The sequence below is a fragment of the Orbicella faveolata genome, unplaced genomic scaffold (assembly GCF_042242905.1).
Source record: "Orbicella faveolata isolate gen_17 unplaced genomic scaffold, um_ofav_v1 contig_3, whole genome shotgun sequence".
Lineage (NCBI taxonomy): Eukaryota > Metazoa > Cnidaria > Anthozoa > Scleractinia > Merulinidae > Orbicella > Orbicella faveolata.
This window is the reverse complement of record NW_028301558.1, coordinates 18726134-18739979: the sequence shown is the minus strand read 5'-3', so window position 1 is coordinate 18739979 and position 13846 is coordinate 18726134. Positions and strand designations below refer to the sequence as shown.

The window sequence follows — 13846 nt, the reverse complement described above, 5'->3', positions numbered from 1 at the left end:
TGGGTGAAAGTGTCACGAAGCACGTGGCACAAACATACATTATTTGTCGTTTCTTTCAAAGGTCTCCATGATACCAGAGAGCACACAAAGTTGCTGATATCGGACGGATCGCCGGAAATGTGCTCCATGGTAAATAACAGTATTTTTGTGGTCAAGACAAACGGTTCTGGAGCCTTCTTTGGGCAGAGATGCTTCGTCTGGGTTGGTTCGTTACTTGAGTGTTCTGTTCCGTTCCGTTCCGACGCACCCGTCCTAACAATTCGTAGTTAAACTAATTCGTAGTCGATTTCCCCTTTGGTTAAAACTATAAACCTAACGCTAAAACTACATAGGTAAAGGACAAATGCAACATACTTTGCTATAATTTATAAGGTATGTTTATTTGGTTTTGTAGAGCCTCAGTTGTGACTCAGTGTGAACACAAAACATTATTATATAGAATGTTCAGCAAACTGCCCTCGAGCGTAAAAAGGCGTTTGCATTAAAAGTATGATAAAATGAAAAGGGAATAATGTACAGGCGTGTTAATCTGAGTTCAAAATAGCCGTGACTGTTTTGTGTGAATGTGTGAAGTGATATTATATTCTTGCGACATTTCAAAGCGTAGGGCCTTCCCCCCGGTAATAGCTCGTATTTTTCGTGCCGAAATTTGCCCTGGTTTGTCATTTACTGAATAAGTGCGGTTTTAGTTTCAGACTAGGCGGATGAAAGTAAATTTCCAGAATGAAAAACACGTTTGCTGCATTATATAATTATATCTAACCTGACTTCAACCAAAGGTCAGGTTCGCAGAATGATATGCAAATTTGATCAAGATGACTACCAAACCGGTTCAACAGCCCTTTCTCTTGCACGTGAATACAACGTGAAAAAAACACTCAAGACTATACTTCATGTTTCGCTTTGACTTGATCAGCCTTTGTCCATTTGCCAGTTTATTACGTTCAATTTTCGTAGTGTTTCAGCTTTTGGTTTCCGCTAGCATGTATTCCAAAACTTCTTTGAAGCACAATTCATCACGGGTTTTTACTGATTTCTAAAGTTCTTCTAATTTATTTAGAGCCACTTAGGGCCACAGAATGTCAGGGTCAGCCAATATTTCGCCTTCCAGAAATTTCGCGGACTGGAGTAAAAAGAAATATGTATCTGGAAAGCTATCTTTTCGCTGGCACAGTTCATGCCTGTTCAAGCGAAATGAGATGAGAGTAGATGGATCGCTGCACCGAGACATTGAATTCAAGGAGGTCTATTTGTTCTCGAGGATGCGGTTTCCGCCGCGCCCGTTTGCAAAGTGAAAATGTGGCGAACGAATGAATACCGTGTTGGCCGCTTCAATTCTGTGACATTTTTGGCTTTTCCTGAACATATGATTTTATAAAATATGCGTTATTCCTTTCTCAAAATGTATACATTTAGGACTTCAACAAGTTAACGGCAAACAAAAGAAAATAAGTCCGCTTGAATTGTCACGTCCACAGTGAAAAATTGTACTGCAATATAATCAAATTATTTTCTGTTGCATGCAGCACATGATTGGGTTTTCGGTTTGTTAACATAACTATTTTCATCGGTGAAATGCTATTTCAGAGAATCGTCGAATTTCTAGCAGAATTCTTTTTTTGTACAAATTTGTTTCCTATTGTCACCGTACACTGGTCATATCATTGTGAGTGGACTGTTGCATCTATTTAGATGAAGTGTGCAGCGAAAATTGCACAGATCAAAAGCAAAATTTTCAGTGAGGCAAGTCGAGGCTTGTCTTGCGTGATAAACAATCGATTAAGTTTGGTTTTCTTTTCGCAAATTAGCATGAGAAAGACCTCGGTAGTGTGACGTTTATTTATAAGTTCTTCACAGTATAAATTACTATCTCATTAGCATAAAGAAACAAAACAATTTTTTTTTTCACTTGCCGACCAAGAATGACGGACGACCGGAGGAAAATTTTTCGGACTAACATTATATTCAGTGCTAGAATATAGCGTTTATATGTTCAAAATCTCGACAGAAGCTTGGAATAAATAGAACTTTTTAATGCCTCTGTACATTCGCAACACAAAATTTCTCACTTCAGCGAAACTTGCAAAACCGGTCATGACCCGTCACCTAAACTCGAACGACTTGCATGGTTGCAGGAAAATGTTTGATCAAAACCCTCAAACAACATTTCCTTGCCGGTAAACTTCGCTGTGAGGATCGCAGGGAAAGTTTCGATGGAGGTTTGGCCAAAAATCATGGCAAATCGGCGGAAAATGGTCGAAAATTTGCTTTCTGTGAGATAGCAGTTTCCCCTGTATGTGTCAACAAAGAGCACAGCTGATCTTGAAGGGATGGAAGCGAAAACGCTTCGGGTTCAGATGGAACGCCGAGTAGATTCGTGCTGGTCATGGGTCGTATGTCTTTCTTCTTTCATCGTTCAGTTCTTAATTCTTGGAACTCACAATTCGTTTGGTTCATTTTTTGTGGCATTACTACAAGAGTTTCAGCGAAGTGAAGCCGAGACAGGTAAGAAAATATCGCATTATTTTTCCCACAAACTGGCTGGCTTGCCAATAAAAAATTTATTGCGTTAACAAGTTATCAGGAAAAAACTCTCGCAAATTTTGTGGCTAAAAGTAATTTTCAGTCTGCTTTTGTTTAAGTCATTTTCGAGCGGAGCGTAGAAAATTGAAACGAATCAAAGCGAGGGACATTCTGTAGCTGCTTTTTACCGCTGGAAATTTTTTTTAATGCAAATACCGGGTATGTTATATAACAAGGTCTGTTGACAAATCCGATGGACAGAAGACGGCTTATCTAAACTGCGACCAGATTTACAATGCTGCGAGAAAATTTAGCTTCTCTAAAATTCTGCACCATCACAATTCCTCTCGGCAGTTTCACTCACAAGCGGTTTAACAGGAAAAATTCTGCTTAAATTCTATTTTCGTCGCTTAAGTTGATGATCTAACTCGTTCGATTCACGGATGAGTGACTCTCAAAGGAAAACCCTGGTCATGTGACCGCACCCTGCTATACTAGTAAGCTTTCGTGTTTATTCAGGGACACGGTATTTTCCTTGTTACAGTCTATCTTCAACAAGTATAGCAGGAAAAATCTCCGCTTGCATTATTGCTTTTATATTCTGTTTCGCCCAACGATGCGCGGGAAAGTAAACAGTTCGACACACTTTACTTAATTTGCGACGCTGGGGTCACGAGTTTCATTACCCTTGCTAGCTTCCTAAAAAGTTTGACACTGATTACTTAACGGGAGTGATTTTAAGGCTCGTGTGCGCTAGGGTTTCTTATCAGTAGGGGTCATTCGTGCAACAGCAAGTTTACAACGCAAAATAGCTAGGTTTTCTATCTGCAAGTAAAAACAAGTTTGAGGTCATTAGCACTCTAGAAATGAAAATACCATGTGACAGGGATTTTGCTGATCCGCAGGCTTAAGTTCGCATGCCGCAGGATATTGGTTAGATCTCGACGAAAGAAAAACAACCTAATTTATAATCTCTGAGAATGAAATGAGGAAAATTTCCTCGATGTCCGATGACGCTTCGAAAAGCCAGTCGATAGCTCGATCGTTTCTTGTGTGTCCTTGTTTTTGACGAGGTCGGTCACCGGAAGCAAAACAAGCATAAACTGTCTAAAAGACACGCCAAACAGGGTTTTCCCGGAGATAAATAATCTCAAAAAGATGATTTGCATTATAATGATATATGAATTAGCCGGTGGCGTCTCAGGCTTTTATGCGCCAAAATAGCATAAGTTAAATACGATACAATTATGTGTTTTTATCTAAACCGTGTAGAATTCACAGCAAAACTTGTCAAAAATAAACAAAAACAGCTTTAGCCGTTCGATGCTATTAAATAACATTTCTGCAAGAAGTTATGTGCGTCATGTAGGGCCTAAAAATGCCCGCAGGCTGGCTCCAGAATTACTTAAACACCATCCAGACGAATACATTGGAAAACAGAAATATCATACGCTATATTCTAAGGATATTCACAAAAATATTTTCAGCCTAAAATCGGAAGAAAAATTAGAATATATTCAGCCTTGGCCGGAAAAACAATATTCATAAAAAAATGAGTGTAATTTATTTGTTGGTAGGTTTTATAACGTTCTTACAACCGCAGCAAAAAGCGCACATATCGATAATGGCTCGGTAAAATTATAAGTTACGACCAATCCTACGTGTCAGTATTTTCGGGAGAGCTTTTGAGAGAAAACATTCAAAGGTTTCGCAGGCATTATTTACAAATATTCAGAGGAAACCCCTATAACAGCAGCTGTTCACACCTATGAGAGAAGCAAAGTCCGAAACAACATAAACACAGCAAGTCGAAAACCGCAGAAGCGTGCATCGCAGAAAAGTCGATGCCGTTTTTTAACGACACATCAAGTATATGGCTTGTGTTAGGCTAGCGTTTAATTTAAAATCGCGATATTTTTCTAATTACGTTTTTTCGTGTCTCGTCGTGTCAATGTATCAAACGTCTGATACGTCATATGGAGTTACTAAGTATGAACGAATTAACTTGGAACCCACAAATTATAAACCATTAAGGCAAATAAAATAACAAGGATTTTGTCGAACATTTTATACATTTATTTTGTTAGCGGCCCATTAACCGTCCAAGTCTATAAGTACATCAACCCTGGGACATGATCAAAGTATTGCATCTCCTTTAAATTTGGCGATACTCTAAACCAAAACCCTGATATTAAAAAAAAAAAAAAACGTAAACAACTTTCGAACGAAAACAAAATTAGCGTTTTAACTAAAATGCAATTTATTCACCGTTTTAAAGGCAGCTCATTAAAAGTCGACAGCAACAATCAAAAGCGAATATAAATGGTAAAATTATCGTGCGTTTTTGTTTGCAAATGAAAACAGGTATATATTAGTCTCGTACATATTAGTCTCAGAGTTATGATGAGATCCCATCATAGAGTTGGCCTTATCGCTCCTGTTCGGTTTGGCGTCTCGCGCGAGAGAACTGAAATGTTTTCGGTTGCGTAAGGACGTTTAGATTCGATTCGGAAGTGCAGCCGACCGTTTTGTTTTGTATGATGTCTATAATTCTGAGGCAGTGCATCTAACGATCTAACGATCTCAACAGAATGAAAATTATCCTTTCCATCGTGGACCAGTTTACAAATTTAATAAAAGCTCATTATGCAAATCGAGTTCTAGTCGGCATAAATCAATAACCAGTATTTTTTTCAACAGCATGGATAGGCTCCTTAGCGATGGGTATCACATATATGGCAGCACCAATCACCACAAGCTTGTGCGACCGCTGGGGATGCCGGATGGTCATGTGCCTTGGCAGCGCGACGTATATGGCAGCAATGCTTCTGACGTCACTTGTCCCACATATGTCACTCATGTACCTTACCTATGGCGTCATGTTTGGTTTTGCTTCCAGTTGCTGTTACTTTTCATCTTTCTACATCCTTATTGTGTATTTTAACAAGCACCTCGCTTTAGCCAATGGAATTGCCGCGGCCGGCGCCGGAGCGGGAACCATGTCTGTCAGTTTGACAGTCGACAAGTTAATCTCCACGTACGGTTTGAGAGTCACATTTCAAGCCATGGCAGCTCTGTCTGTACTGCTTTTCTTAGCTGGACTTACATTCCTTCCGATGGATTTGAGAGAAGGAGACGAAGAACTTTTCGAAAAGAAGAAACTGATGGAAGAACAGTTGCAGATAAAGAAAAAAGACAAATTAATTTCCATCATTAAAGGACTGATTAAGCCTTCTCCTGTGTGGGGGAATAAGGCATTTGTCGCATGGACAGTCGCCTTGGCTATGATTTTTATTGCTTACTACATCCCTTACATGCTCTTGGTAAGTTATTACCAGATTATTAAATTTATGTCAGACCTAAACCTCTAGGAAGATAAGAGGGAGCCAAGTAAAAAACTATCTTTTTCTCTGGGAACAATGTTGCCAAAAGGTTCATTCATTCTGATTTTTATCATGGTTCATTTTCTCTAGGTCCGTCTGGCAGAGGGCGTAGGGATACCCTCAACACAAGGGGCTCTATTGGTTGGCTACTTGGCCTTGGCCCAAACAGTGGGCAAGATCTTCTTTGGCAAGCTGGGGGACTCATCACGGATCAGTCGCTTGACCCTTACCCAGATAGCTCTGTTGGTCATCGCTATAGCAGCCTGTCTGTGCCCCTTGGCACGTTCTCACTCGGCCCTTCTCACGTACTCGTTGGTGTCAGGCCTTTTTGATGGGTGCCTTTCTGTGATGATCGGTCTCGTCACCTATGACATTGTGGGCCGGCAAATGATGGCGAGAGCTGTTGGGACCTTGTATGGCATCGTGGCGATCCCGATGACATTGGGACCTCCCATGGCAGGTACATATCAAAACGTTTTCATAGTTTCGTTGGTGGTTGTTTTATGCCACGTTATGTACAACGAAATTACGTTGCTTCTTCCTGTTACGTGATATTCGTGACCAGTAAAACGTGTATCTGCATTTTGTGTCGTGATTGTGCGCGAAATGTATATCGTACACACATTTTCTCACACATGTTCCTTTTTTCATATTCTGCCCAATTAAAACCAAATTTCCCATTTTATCGTTCCTAGGTCCTGCTCTGTTGAGAGCACGGAATGTCAGTGTTGATCAAAGAGATGCCGTCTGGTGTTTCTGTTTTGCTTCCCTGGCAACCATGTGCCAGCCTGTATCCGATTGGAATGACGAGGCTCATATCTTAGCCAAGGATCATCATTTTGCTTCATGTCTTTTTCTATCTTGCAGGTCTGCTCTTCGACTACACAGGCAACTACAATATCGTCTTTTTCCTGTCCAGCGGACTCGTCATTTGCGGAAGCTGCGTCATGTTTCTCATCCCCAATCTTCTCCCCCCTAGGCAGACCTTGGTCAAAGTCTTTATGCCCGAGATCGTTGTCTCCGTGCCGGAAAATCTTGACGACGATCAAGAGAACTTTGTTGAAAACGAGAGAGCCCTAGTAAGAACTTCTTATGTTTCGTTTAAGAGCTTCGCTGACGAATTCGAGGTTGACCGAAGCCGCCTGTTGTTAGACGGAACGCCGAATGTAGGCTCCCGGCCGAGCAGCTTTATCCTATTCTCTATTGTCCCGGAGGGAAGCTACAGAGATCTATCATTGTCAAATGAACGGTATTCCAACAGCAGAGAAGCCAGCTATACGTCTTTAGCAAGGCTTTCGGAAATACGAGTCGAGAGTCGCACGAACAGTTGCGCCAGGTTAGAGCCTGTTGAGGAGGCTGAGGCTCCAGATGCAGCTGTGTCGTCTGAGTGTCTTGAGGTAACAGTAGGAACGCGACCGGCTGAACTTGAGTTAGTTACTACACCGCACCTGTCGTGTGATTCCACTGAAGAGTCCGCTAGCCTCGTAAAAGCTGTGGATGTGGTATCAGATCTCAAATTGAATGACACTGAAGATAATGTGCCCAGCATAACTATCTCCATGTCTACTGAGAGCGGATTTATATCTGAAGAATCTGTGGCAAGTGCCATGGACACCAAGGAGTTTGTTTCCTCTAAATCGGACTTCGATGAAAACCGGTTGAGTGGGTACTCTTGGAGTTCAACTGGCAGTGATCTGTCGTTGAAAACACAGTGTTCGGAGGCTGGCACTGAAGACAGTGGCTATGCCGAGGAAGCAACTCCGTGCGGTATGGGAGATCAAGTGGAAATTAGTAAAGATAAATATTCCATAAACAGTTCCTTCTCTCAAGATGACCTCAAGTCAGATTTGACGGAACAGGCGAGCCACTGCAGCTGTGACGGGACGCTTAATGTAAAGGGAGCTAAAAATGCGTTCGTTAGCTTTGGAGGTAAATGTGTGGAGCATGCGCACTCCCTGAAAGAAGGACCTCTTATCATAGATCCGGGATCTACAGATTACTACAGTGAACTCGTAGACAGCCAGCTTGACGATCAGTCACAATGCGCATGCGGTAAAGACGAAAATGACTTCGACATTAAGTCTGTTACAGATGTTCAAGAAACAATAGAGCAAAACAAAGCTTTCAACGCCAAATGCCCTCCACCGCCAGACATTTACAGTCACTTGTTTGAAGGGATCCTGGAAGAAGTAAACGAATACGCGGACAGTTTGTCGGAATTTTCAAATGGCCACGACTCAATGAAAACATGGCCAAAAATAAGCATGACAGATGTACAATCTTGCGAACGAGAGACGGTGGTGTAGCTTCACTGATGCGTCTTCAGAAAACGAAATAACGGTACTCTGAGATCAAGAAGCCCGAAGACTGGAGCCTAACCTTAGCACCAGTTCCTACAACTTAGCAAATCTAAAGTTTAGGGCGCGCTTGTGTTTATCAATTTTTTTTTTACCAGTATTCTTACTGGGAAAGGGAGGAAAGCATCTCCAATAGATAATAGTGAATTATAGAAGCTACTTGCTATTCGATTGTGTTTGTAAACCTTACACTGCTATGCATCGTACGTTGCTGCGTACTTTGAAAATTTGTTTCCAATTTTCTAGCACGTCAAAAGCTAAGAGTAATAATATAATAGGTACAATTTATCTTCGGCCAAAACTAGAAAGTGAAGGCTCCTTGAAGTCTCTAAAAATAGCAAAACATAATGTGAATTAATTGAGTGGCGAAAGTACTGTGCATTGCATTGTAAACAAACTATTATCACAGACCTATGCTGGTCAAAGCTGTTAAGAGTTCTTCAAGACAGGATGACCTAAAGAGGGGAATACCTTATACATCGTCGCATTTCAATGAGAATCCCAGTGGAGATATTTTACCAGACAGGCAATTGATTTCAGTTAATCGCTCTACATTATGTCCTCTTTTCATCCCACGCCATCGACCTCCGTGAACTTGATTTCGCGCGACCATCTCCAGCTCACCCCCTTTGTGAGCTTGTTAGCTCGAGCTCGCCGCGTGAATTCTAAAAATAGCTCGGGAAGGCTTTAAGATTTTCACTTTCCTTGGTCATCCTCTCTGTCTCTCGTCTATCGTAAAAATTGTTTTCACTGTTTTATGAAGAAATATTTGACTTTAGCAAACTTAACGCATTTGGAATGTTGGGGGGGGGGGGGAAGTACAGCATAAAAAAAAACAGACTTAAATATATTTTTTAGAGATCGTTACAATTACAAACTGAAGCGTCCGAAGTCTTTTGCAATCTCAGTGAAAATAAGAATAAAGACAAAAAAAGTCAAGTTATTTATATTGTTTCGTAAATATTGGGGTGGGACTGGAACTAAAAGTATTTTGTTGTCAACAGAAATCCTAAACTGGAACTTAACAGTATTTTATTTTGTGAAATCAGATAAAATCTAATAAAACTGATTTATTTAAATATTGGAAACTTTAAGTTCACGCGTTTTAAAAAAGAAAAGTTGTGTGAAGTCGACTCGTTAGCGAGAACAATTTCACAGTAGCAACCCTCAATTATTTATTCGTTTTACATGCATCACTGAAAAACGCAAGAGGCGTATATAATCTAGATAAAGTATCAACCAATTCAAAGGTATATTTTATACAAAGGGTGTGCATAATTACTTTAAAGAGATTAACTCGAATTTTTTTAGGTATTTAATAATTTTAAGCGTTTTTCTTGGAGGCAAGGATGGCACAGTTGACAAGTACTGTTGTTGAATATGTTGAACAGTCTGTCCTATCGTTTGAATGAAAAGTCAGGAAGGCAGCCTCGAGGTGGGGGGGGGGGGGGTAGAATACCTCACATTACAGGGTGAAAATTCAAAGGAGGCGCGCTCAACGATGACCTCCTTTGTAATCATTAGACAATTAGGGGTTAAGAGCATTAAGTTTGAACTAATAATCAAGTTTTCGTCTTCTATGAAGATTTTACATGATTAAACTTAAGCCTGAAATTAATGCTCGTGAGTAGAATTAATTGTAGATCTGATATTCTGTACCATGAAATTACGGAACCCTTTAAACATTGTAGTTAAATAACTAGTATTGAAAGGATACAGAAATTAAAATAACTTTATCGTTTGTTAATAGTTTGTGCACGTTGGTATAGAGAAGCAAAATCTTCCTCCTTCCCCTGACAATGAAAGCTAAACTGGGAATCACATTCATGGCCCAGAAATCAGCTCCAAACTGTATGCCAGGACTCCGAAAACCTGCGAATGCATGGGCTCTGTGAGCCGGGTTTAGTTTGAGAGTAAAATTCTCGCAAGCGTTGCTAGTTAATTCAAAGGGATGCAAATAGCGGTCGCTGCTGAGCCTTAACCTCTTTCAAATCCTAGGGCATGAATTTGTTCATCCCTATTATGTTCAGGCTCGATTTCTGCCGTTCTTTTTCTTTCCACATACATGAATAGAAACAGAAAATCTTGCATCTCTTTTTTTCATTGTCAACATCTCTAGCGGCATGGATCACGGTACGTGCGCCCTACGACGATTTTGCGCAAAATGCAGGCCATACTCCAGCTAATACCAAGTCATGCAGCCTTCACGGTTTACAGCGTACATCTTTGATATTGGACATCCATGTTATGGTCAATTGACAGCTGTCAAAGCAAGGTATCCGCTGACCAGTGTCACATGAACTTCGCGCGCTGGAGCTCCGCTATTATTAGTTTCCTGCATTGTCCGTGTTCTTTGAGATTGGTCAGAGTAACTACTTTGGTTTTGGTTTTACTACACTGAATTGAAAAAACCCATCTAAAAAAGGCCTAAAGCAAAACCAAAAACATTAAAGCAAAACGGAAACTAAAGCTTAGGGGCGTAGCCAGGATTTTTCGAAGGGGGAAAGGGGGGGATCACACTGTGTCAAAGTAATAATAATAGTAAGTGAAGGTACTCACCAGATTGTCATGTCGTTTTCGCCACCTGTTGTATGTTGTTTGCTTAAAAAAGGCTTACAAAAGGGGGGTTCACTGGCACCCCAGGACCCCCCTAGCTACGCCCCTGAAGCTAAAAATTACAGACAAATGTATGGAAAAATAATTAAGACAATTATCCAACACCCCAAATCCAGACCCTCTGACCCGTCTTTTCCGTTGCTTGGTGAGAAGATGGATCGGGAGGGTACATTCTCAGCCGCCCCACGCCTGGTTATTACTCCCCTTCTCCCTGCCAATTATTACACAGTCCCTTCAAGAAGGCGGGGAAGCAAGGTTCTTGTACACAACTGATTGGAATAAAAGGAGTGGAAAAGGATGAGGATACGTCACGAGTAACCGATAGGGTAAGTTAGAGGAGAGCAGGAAAGAGAAAGAGTCTGATGTTCCCCTCAAGACTACACCTCAGAGACTGACGTTTTCCCCTCTCACACCTGTTCTGCACTGTCACAGATCACCGTATAGGGGAATCTTTGTTGACAGTGTTTGCATGAGCGATTTCAGTTTCTGATCAGGGAACAAAAATATCCGTTCTGAATGTTGAAATGGCATAGCACGATTAACTGTCCTATGGAATTTGAGCACGAGGCAGGGGAAAGATAGCGCGAACCAGCTGTCCATCTCTTCTGTTTTATCATAATTATTTTTACAATAAGGCATAAAATTTTAGTTATTTCAACATCTTTCTTCCTTTGAGAGGTTTCCGCCCCTCGGGGCTGTTGACAGTGTGCGGTCACTCGATCGGTTGTGATAGAAAAATAGAGTTTTCATAATTGGTCGTAGTTCGAAATAGTTGTAATTTGTCATGCAAACTGTGAAGGTTAATGTGAGGGATTCATGAGATATGGGCTGTGTAGGTATATGTTGGAAATAAATACGATGAAAGCTGTGTAGGTATACGTGGGGGATAAATAAGATGTAGATTGTGTAGGTATATGTGGGGAATTAATGAATGAATGCTGTATGATATGTGAGGGATTAATGAGATGTAGGCTGTGGCATATGTAGGGGAGTAATGAGATGTATGGTGTGTAAGTATATGTGGGGAATTAACGAGATGTATGCTGCGTAGGCAGATCGATGGGGGATCGATGAGATATATGGTGTGTAGGTATATGGGGAGGATTGTTAGGAGGGGAGGTACTGGTTTAAGAGATATTAAGAGATATTAAGAGATATTAAGAGAGATGTGTATATTGCGGTGGAGTTAACTGGCCGCCCAACCATCCGGGTGGTGTCGCACTTATAAAGCGAAAGAACAAAAGGCTTGGTTGTGAGCCAATAAGAAAGCACTGACGTCATAGCCAAACCGGACAAACGAGTTTCTGACACCGGCTAGATTTGATTATTCAAATTGGTGGATATATATCTTAATTTCAGGGTATAATATGCTAATTTGCCAAACATTCTTTACATGCACGCTTATGTTCTGTAACGACTTTGTAATTTATGCTATACGTACAGCTATATAATAAAATACGCGTTCACCTTGTGTATTTTGAGTTACCGTAGCCAGATTAAACCTTGATTGACGAGGTTCGTTTAAGGTTCTCTCTGCCGTCTATCTCTCGCCCTATTTTATTTCTTTCGCGCTCGTCGGTTCACTTACAGACGGTGAAAACTCTCCCGGTCTCCCGTACGACTTACCACTTTTATTTTTAGGGAAAATTATTGGAATGATTAATATTATGATCAATGGTGTCAAAAACTTTAGCTAGGTCACGTTTGAATATAAGGGAGGGAGGGTATGATCGCAGGTTAGCTATTTACCTGATACATACTACTTCCGCGACGGTCGCTACATGTAACATGCAATATTCGTTTAACTTAGATTTAGAACAATTAAGATTACAGAAAATGGATATCGGATGATGTGCTCTAGTGACGGTTATAACTTATTTCTTCTGTAATCTTTGGAGATCAGGTGCTTTTCCCTTGTCTACTCTCAGAGAGTTCACAAGTATTTTATCGCGCGCCGCTATTTTGTATTTTAGTCGGTTTTCAATTCGTTAAAAACGGCTCTTGCAAACGAGAATTCATCATCAATTGCATCTTTGGCTAGTCGACTCAACTACTTGAACACGAAGGATCAATTCAAGTGGTATGGGGATTTTAAAAATTTTAAAGATTTTTACTCGAGTTTACGGAAGATGGCGAAATCTCAGAAGATCCAGTCGATAAAATGTTAACTTTTCATTCAAGGTGGCTGATATCATGTGCACATTGCAGTACGTGAAGTGGTATTCTTCAACTCATACCGTCCAAACTCAAGGGTCTGGTTACACTATCTTGCGAGAAAAACATAGGCAACCTCTTTGCATCGGAGGAAAATCTGCTTGCTCTTCAACCGAATTGTGACACTCAGTAATGTCCGCTCGCGGCCTCAAACGAATCAACTGCGGTGGATGGCTCCTTCAACTCTTCGCAGATCCTGCAGTCTGTCACCCAGACTTTGCCAAGCCCTTCCACATGCGAGGGTTGTTCTATGGTTAAGAGCAATCTACAGAAAGTCGAGCAACAACGTAATGAACCTCAGCATCTTGTTCACTTGAAGGTAAATATGAAAATTACCAACAGTTCGTCACCTAGTCAAAGAAAATATTGCTCTTCAAAATGAGGTCAAGAAAATAGATCCGCTCGAATATGAACGAATGTATCGAATACAAGGGCATCTAACACAATAAAAACCCTAGAAAATGAACGGAACAGCCTTGTTACAACTTAAAACTGTTAAATGATGACCAAACTCGGCCAACACCCACAAACACCGCGTCACCTCGGGTCGATAAATCGTCACCTCCTTATCGTGATGATAACACGCGTTGGTTATCTGTTGGCGAGCGACGAGTAGAAGCTAAATCAACCATCATTTTGGGCGACTCGACGATTAGATAAATCTGCCGGTCTCGATCGCATTCCAAACAAATTACTCAAGGTCCGAGCAGTAGTTTTTAAAATTTTTCTTATTATTACATTGCTATTAGGTCT

General features: G+C 40.8%; 1 protein-coding gene across 1 annotated transcript; it reads left to right on the top strand.

Annotated features, from left to right (window-relative positions):
• Nucleotides 1-1569: 1569 nt before the first annotated feature.
• Nucleotides 1570-10010, top strand: LOC110057384 (monocarboxylate transporter 10-like). The gene is made up of 4 exons (XM_020763973.2): nt 1570-2505; nt 5224-5846; nt 5997-6366; nt 6774-10010. Exons 1-4 carry the CDS (start codon nt 2331-2333, stop codon nt 8210-8212), a joined length of 2607 nt encoding a protein of 868 aa, XP_020619632.2. The 5' UTR covers nt 1570-2330; the 3' UTR covers nt 8213-10010.
• Nucleotides 10011-13846: the final 3836 nt, after the last annotated feature.

Bases quoted from the DNA above. Each gene is read 5' to 3' on its own strand.
- LOC110057384 (XM_020763973.2), top strand. From the start codon at position 2,331: ATGGAAGCGAAAACGCTTCGGGTTCAGATGGAACGCCGAGTAGATTCG. The intron at 5,847-5,996 runs GTAAGTTATTAC...CATTTTCTCTAG, and splicing joins ACATCCCTTACATGCTCTTG to GTCCGTCTGGCAGAGGGCGT. The intron at 6,367-6,773 runs GTACATATCAAA...TCTATCTTGCAG, and splicing joins ATTGGGACCTCCCATGGCAG to GTCTGCTCTTCGACTACACA.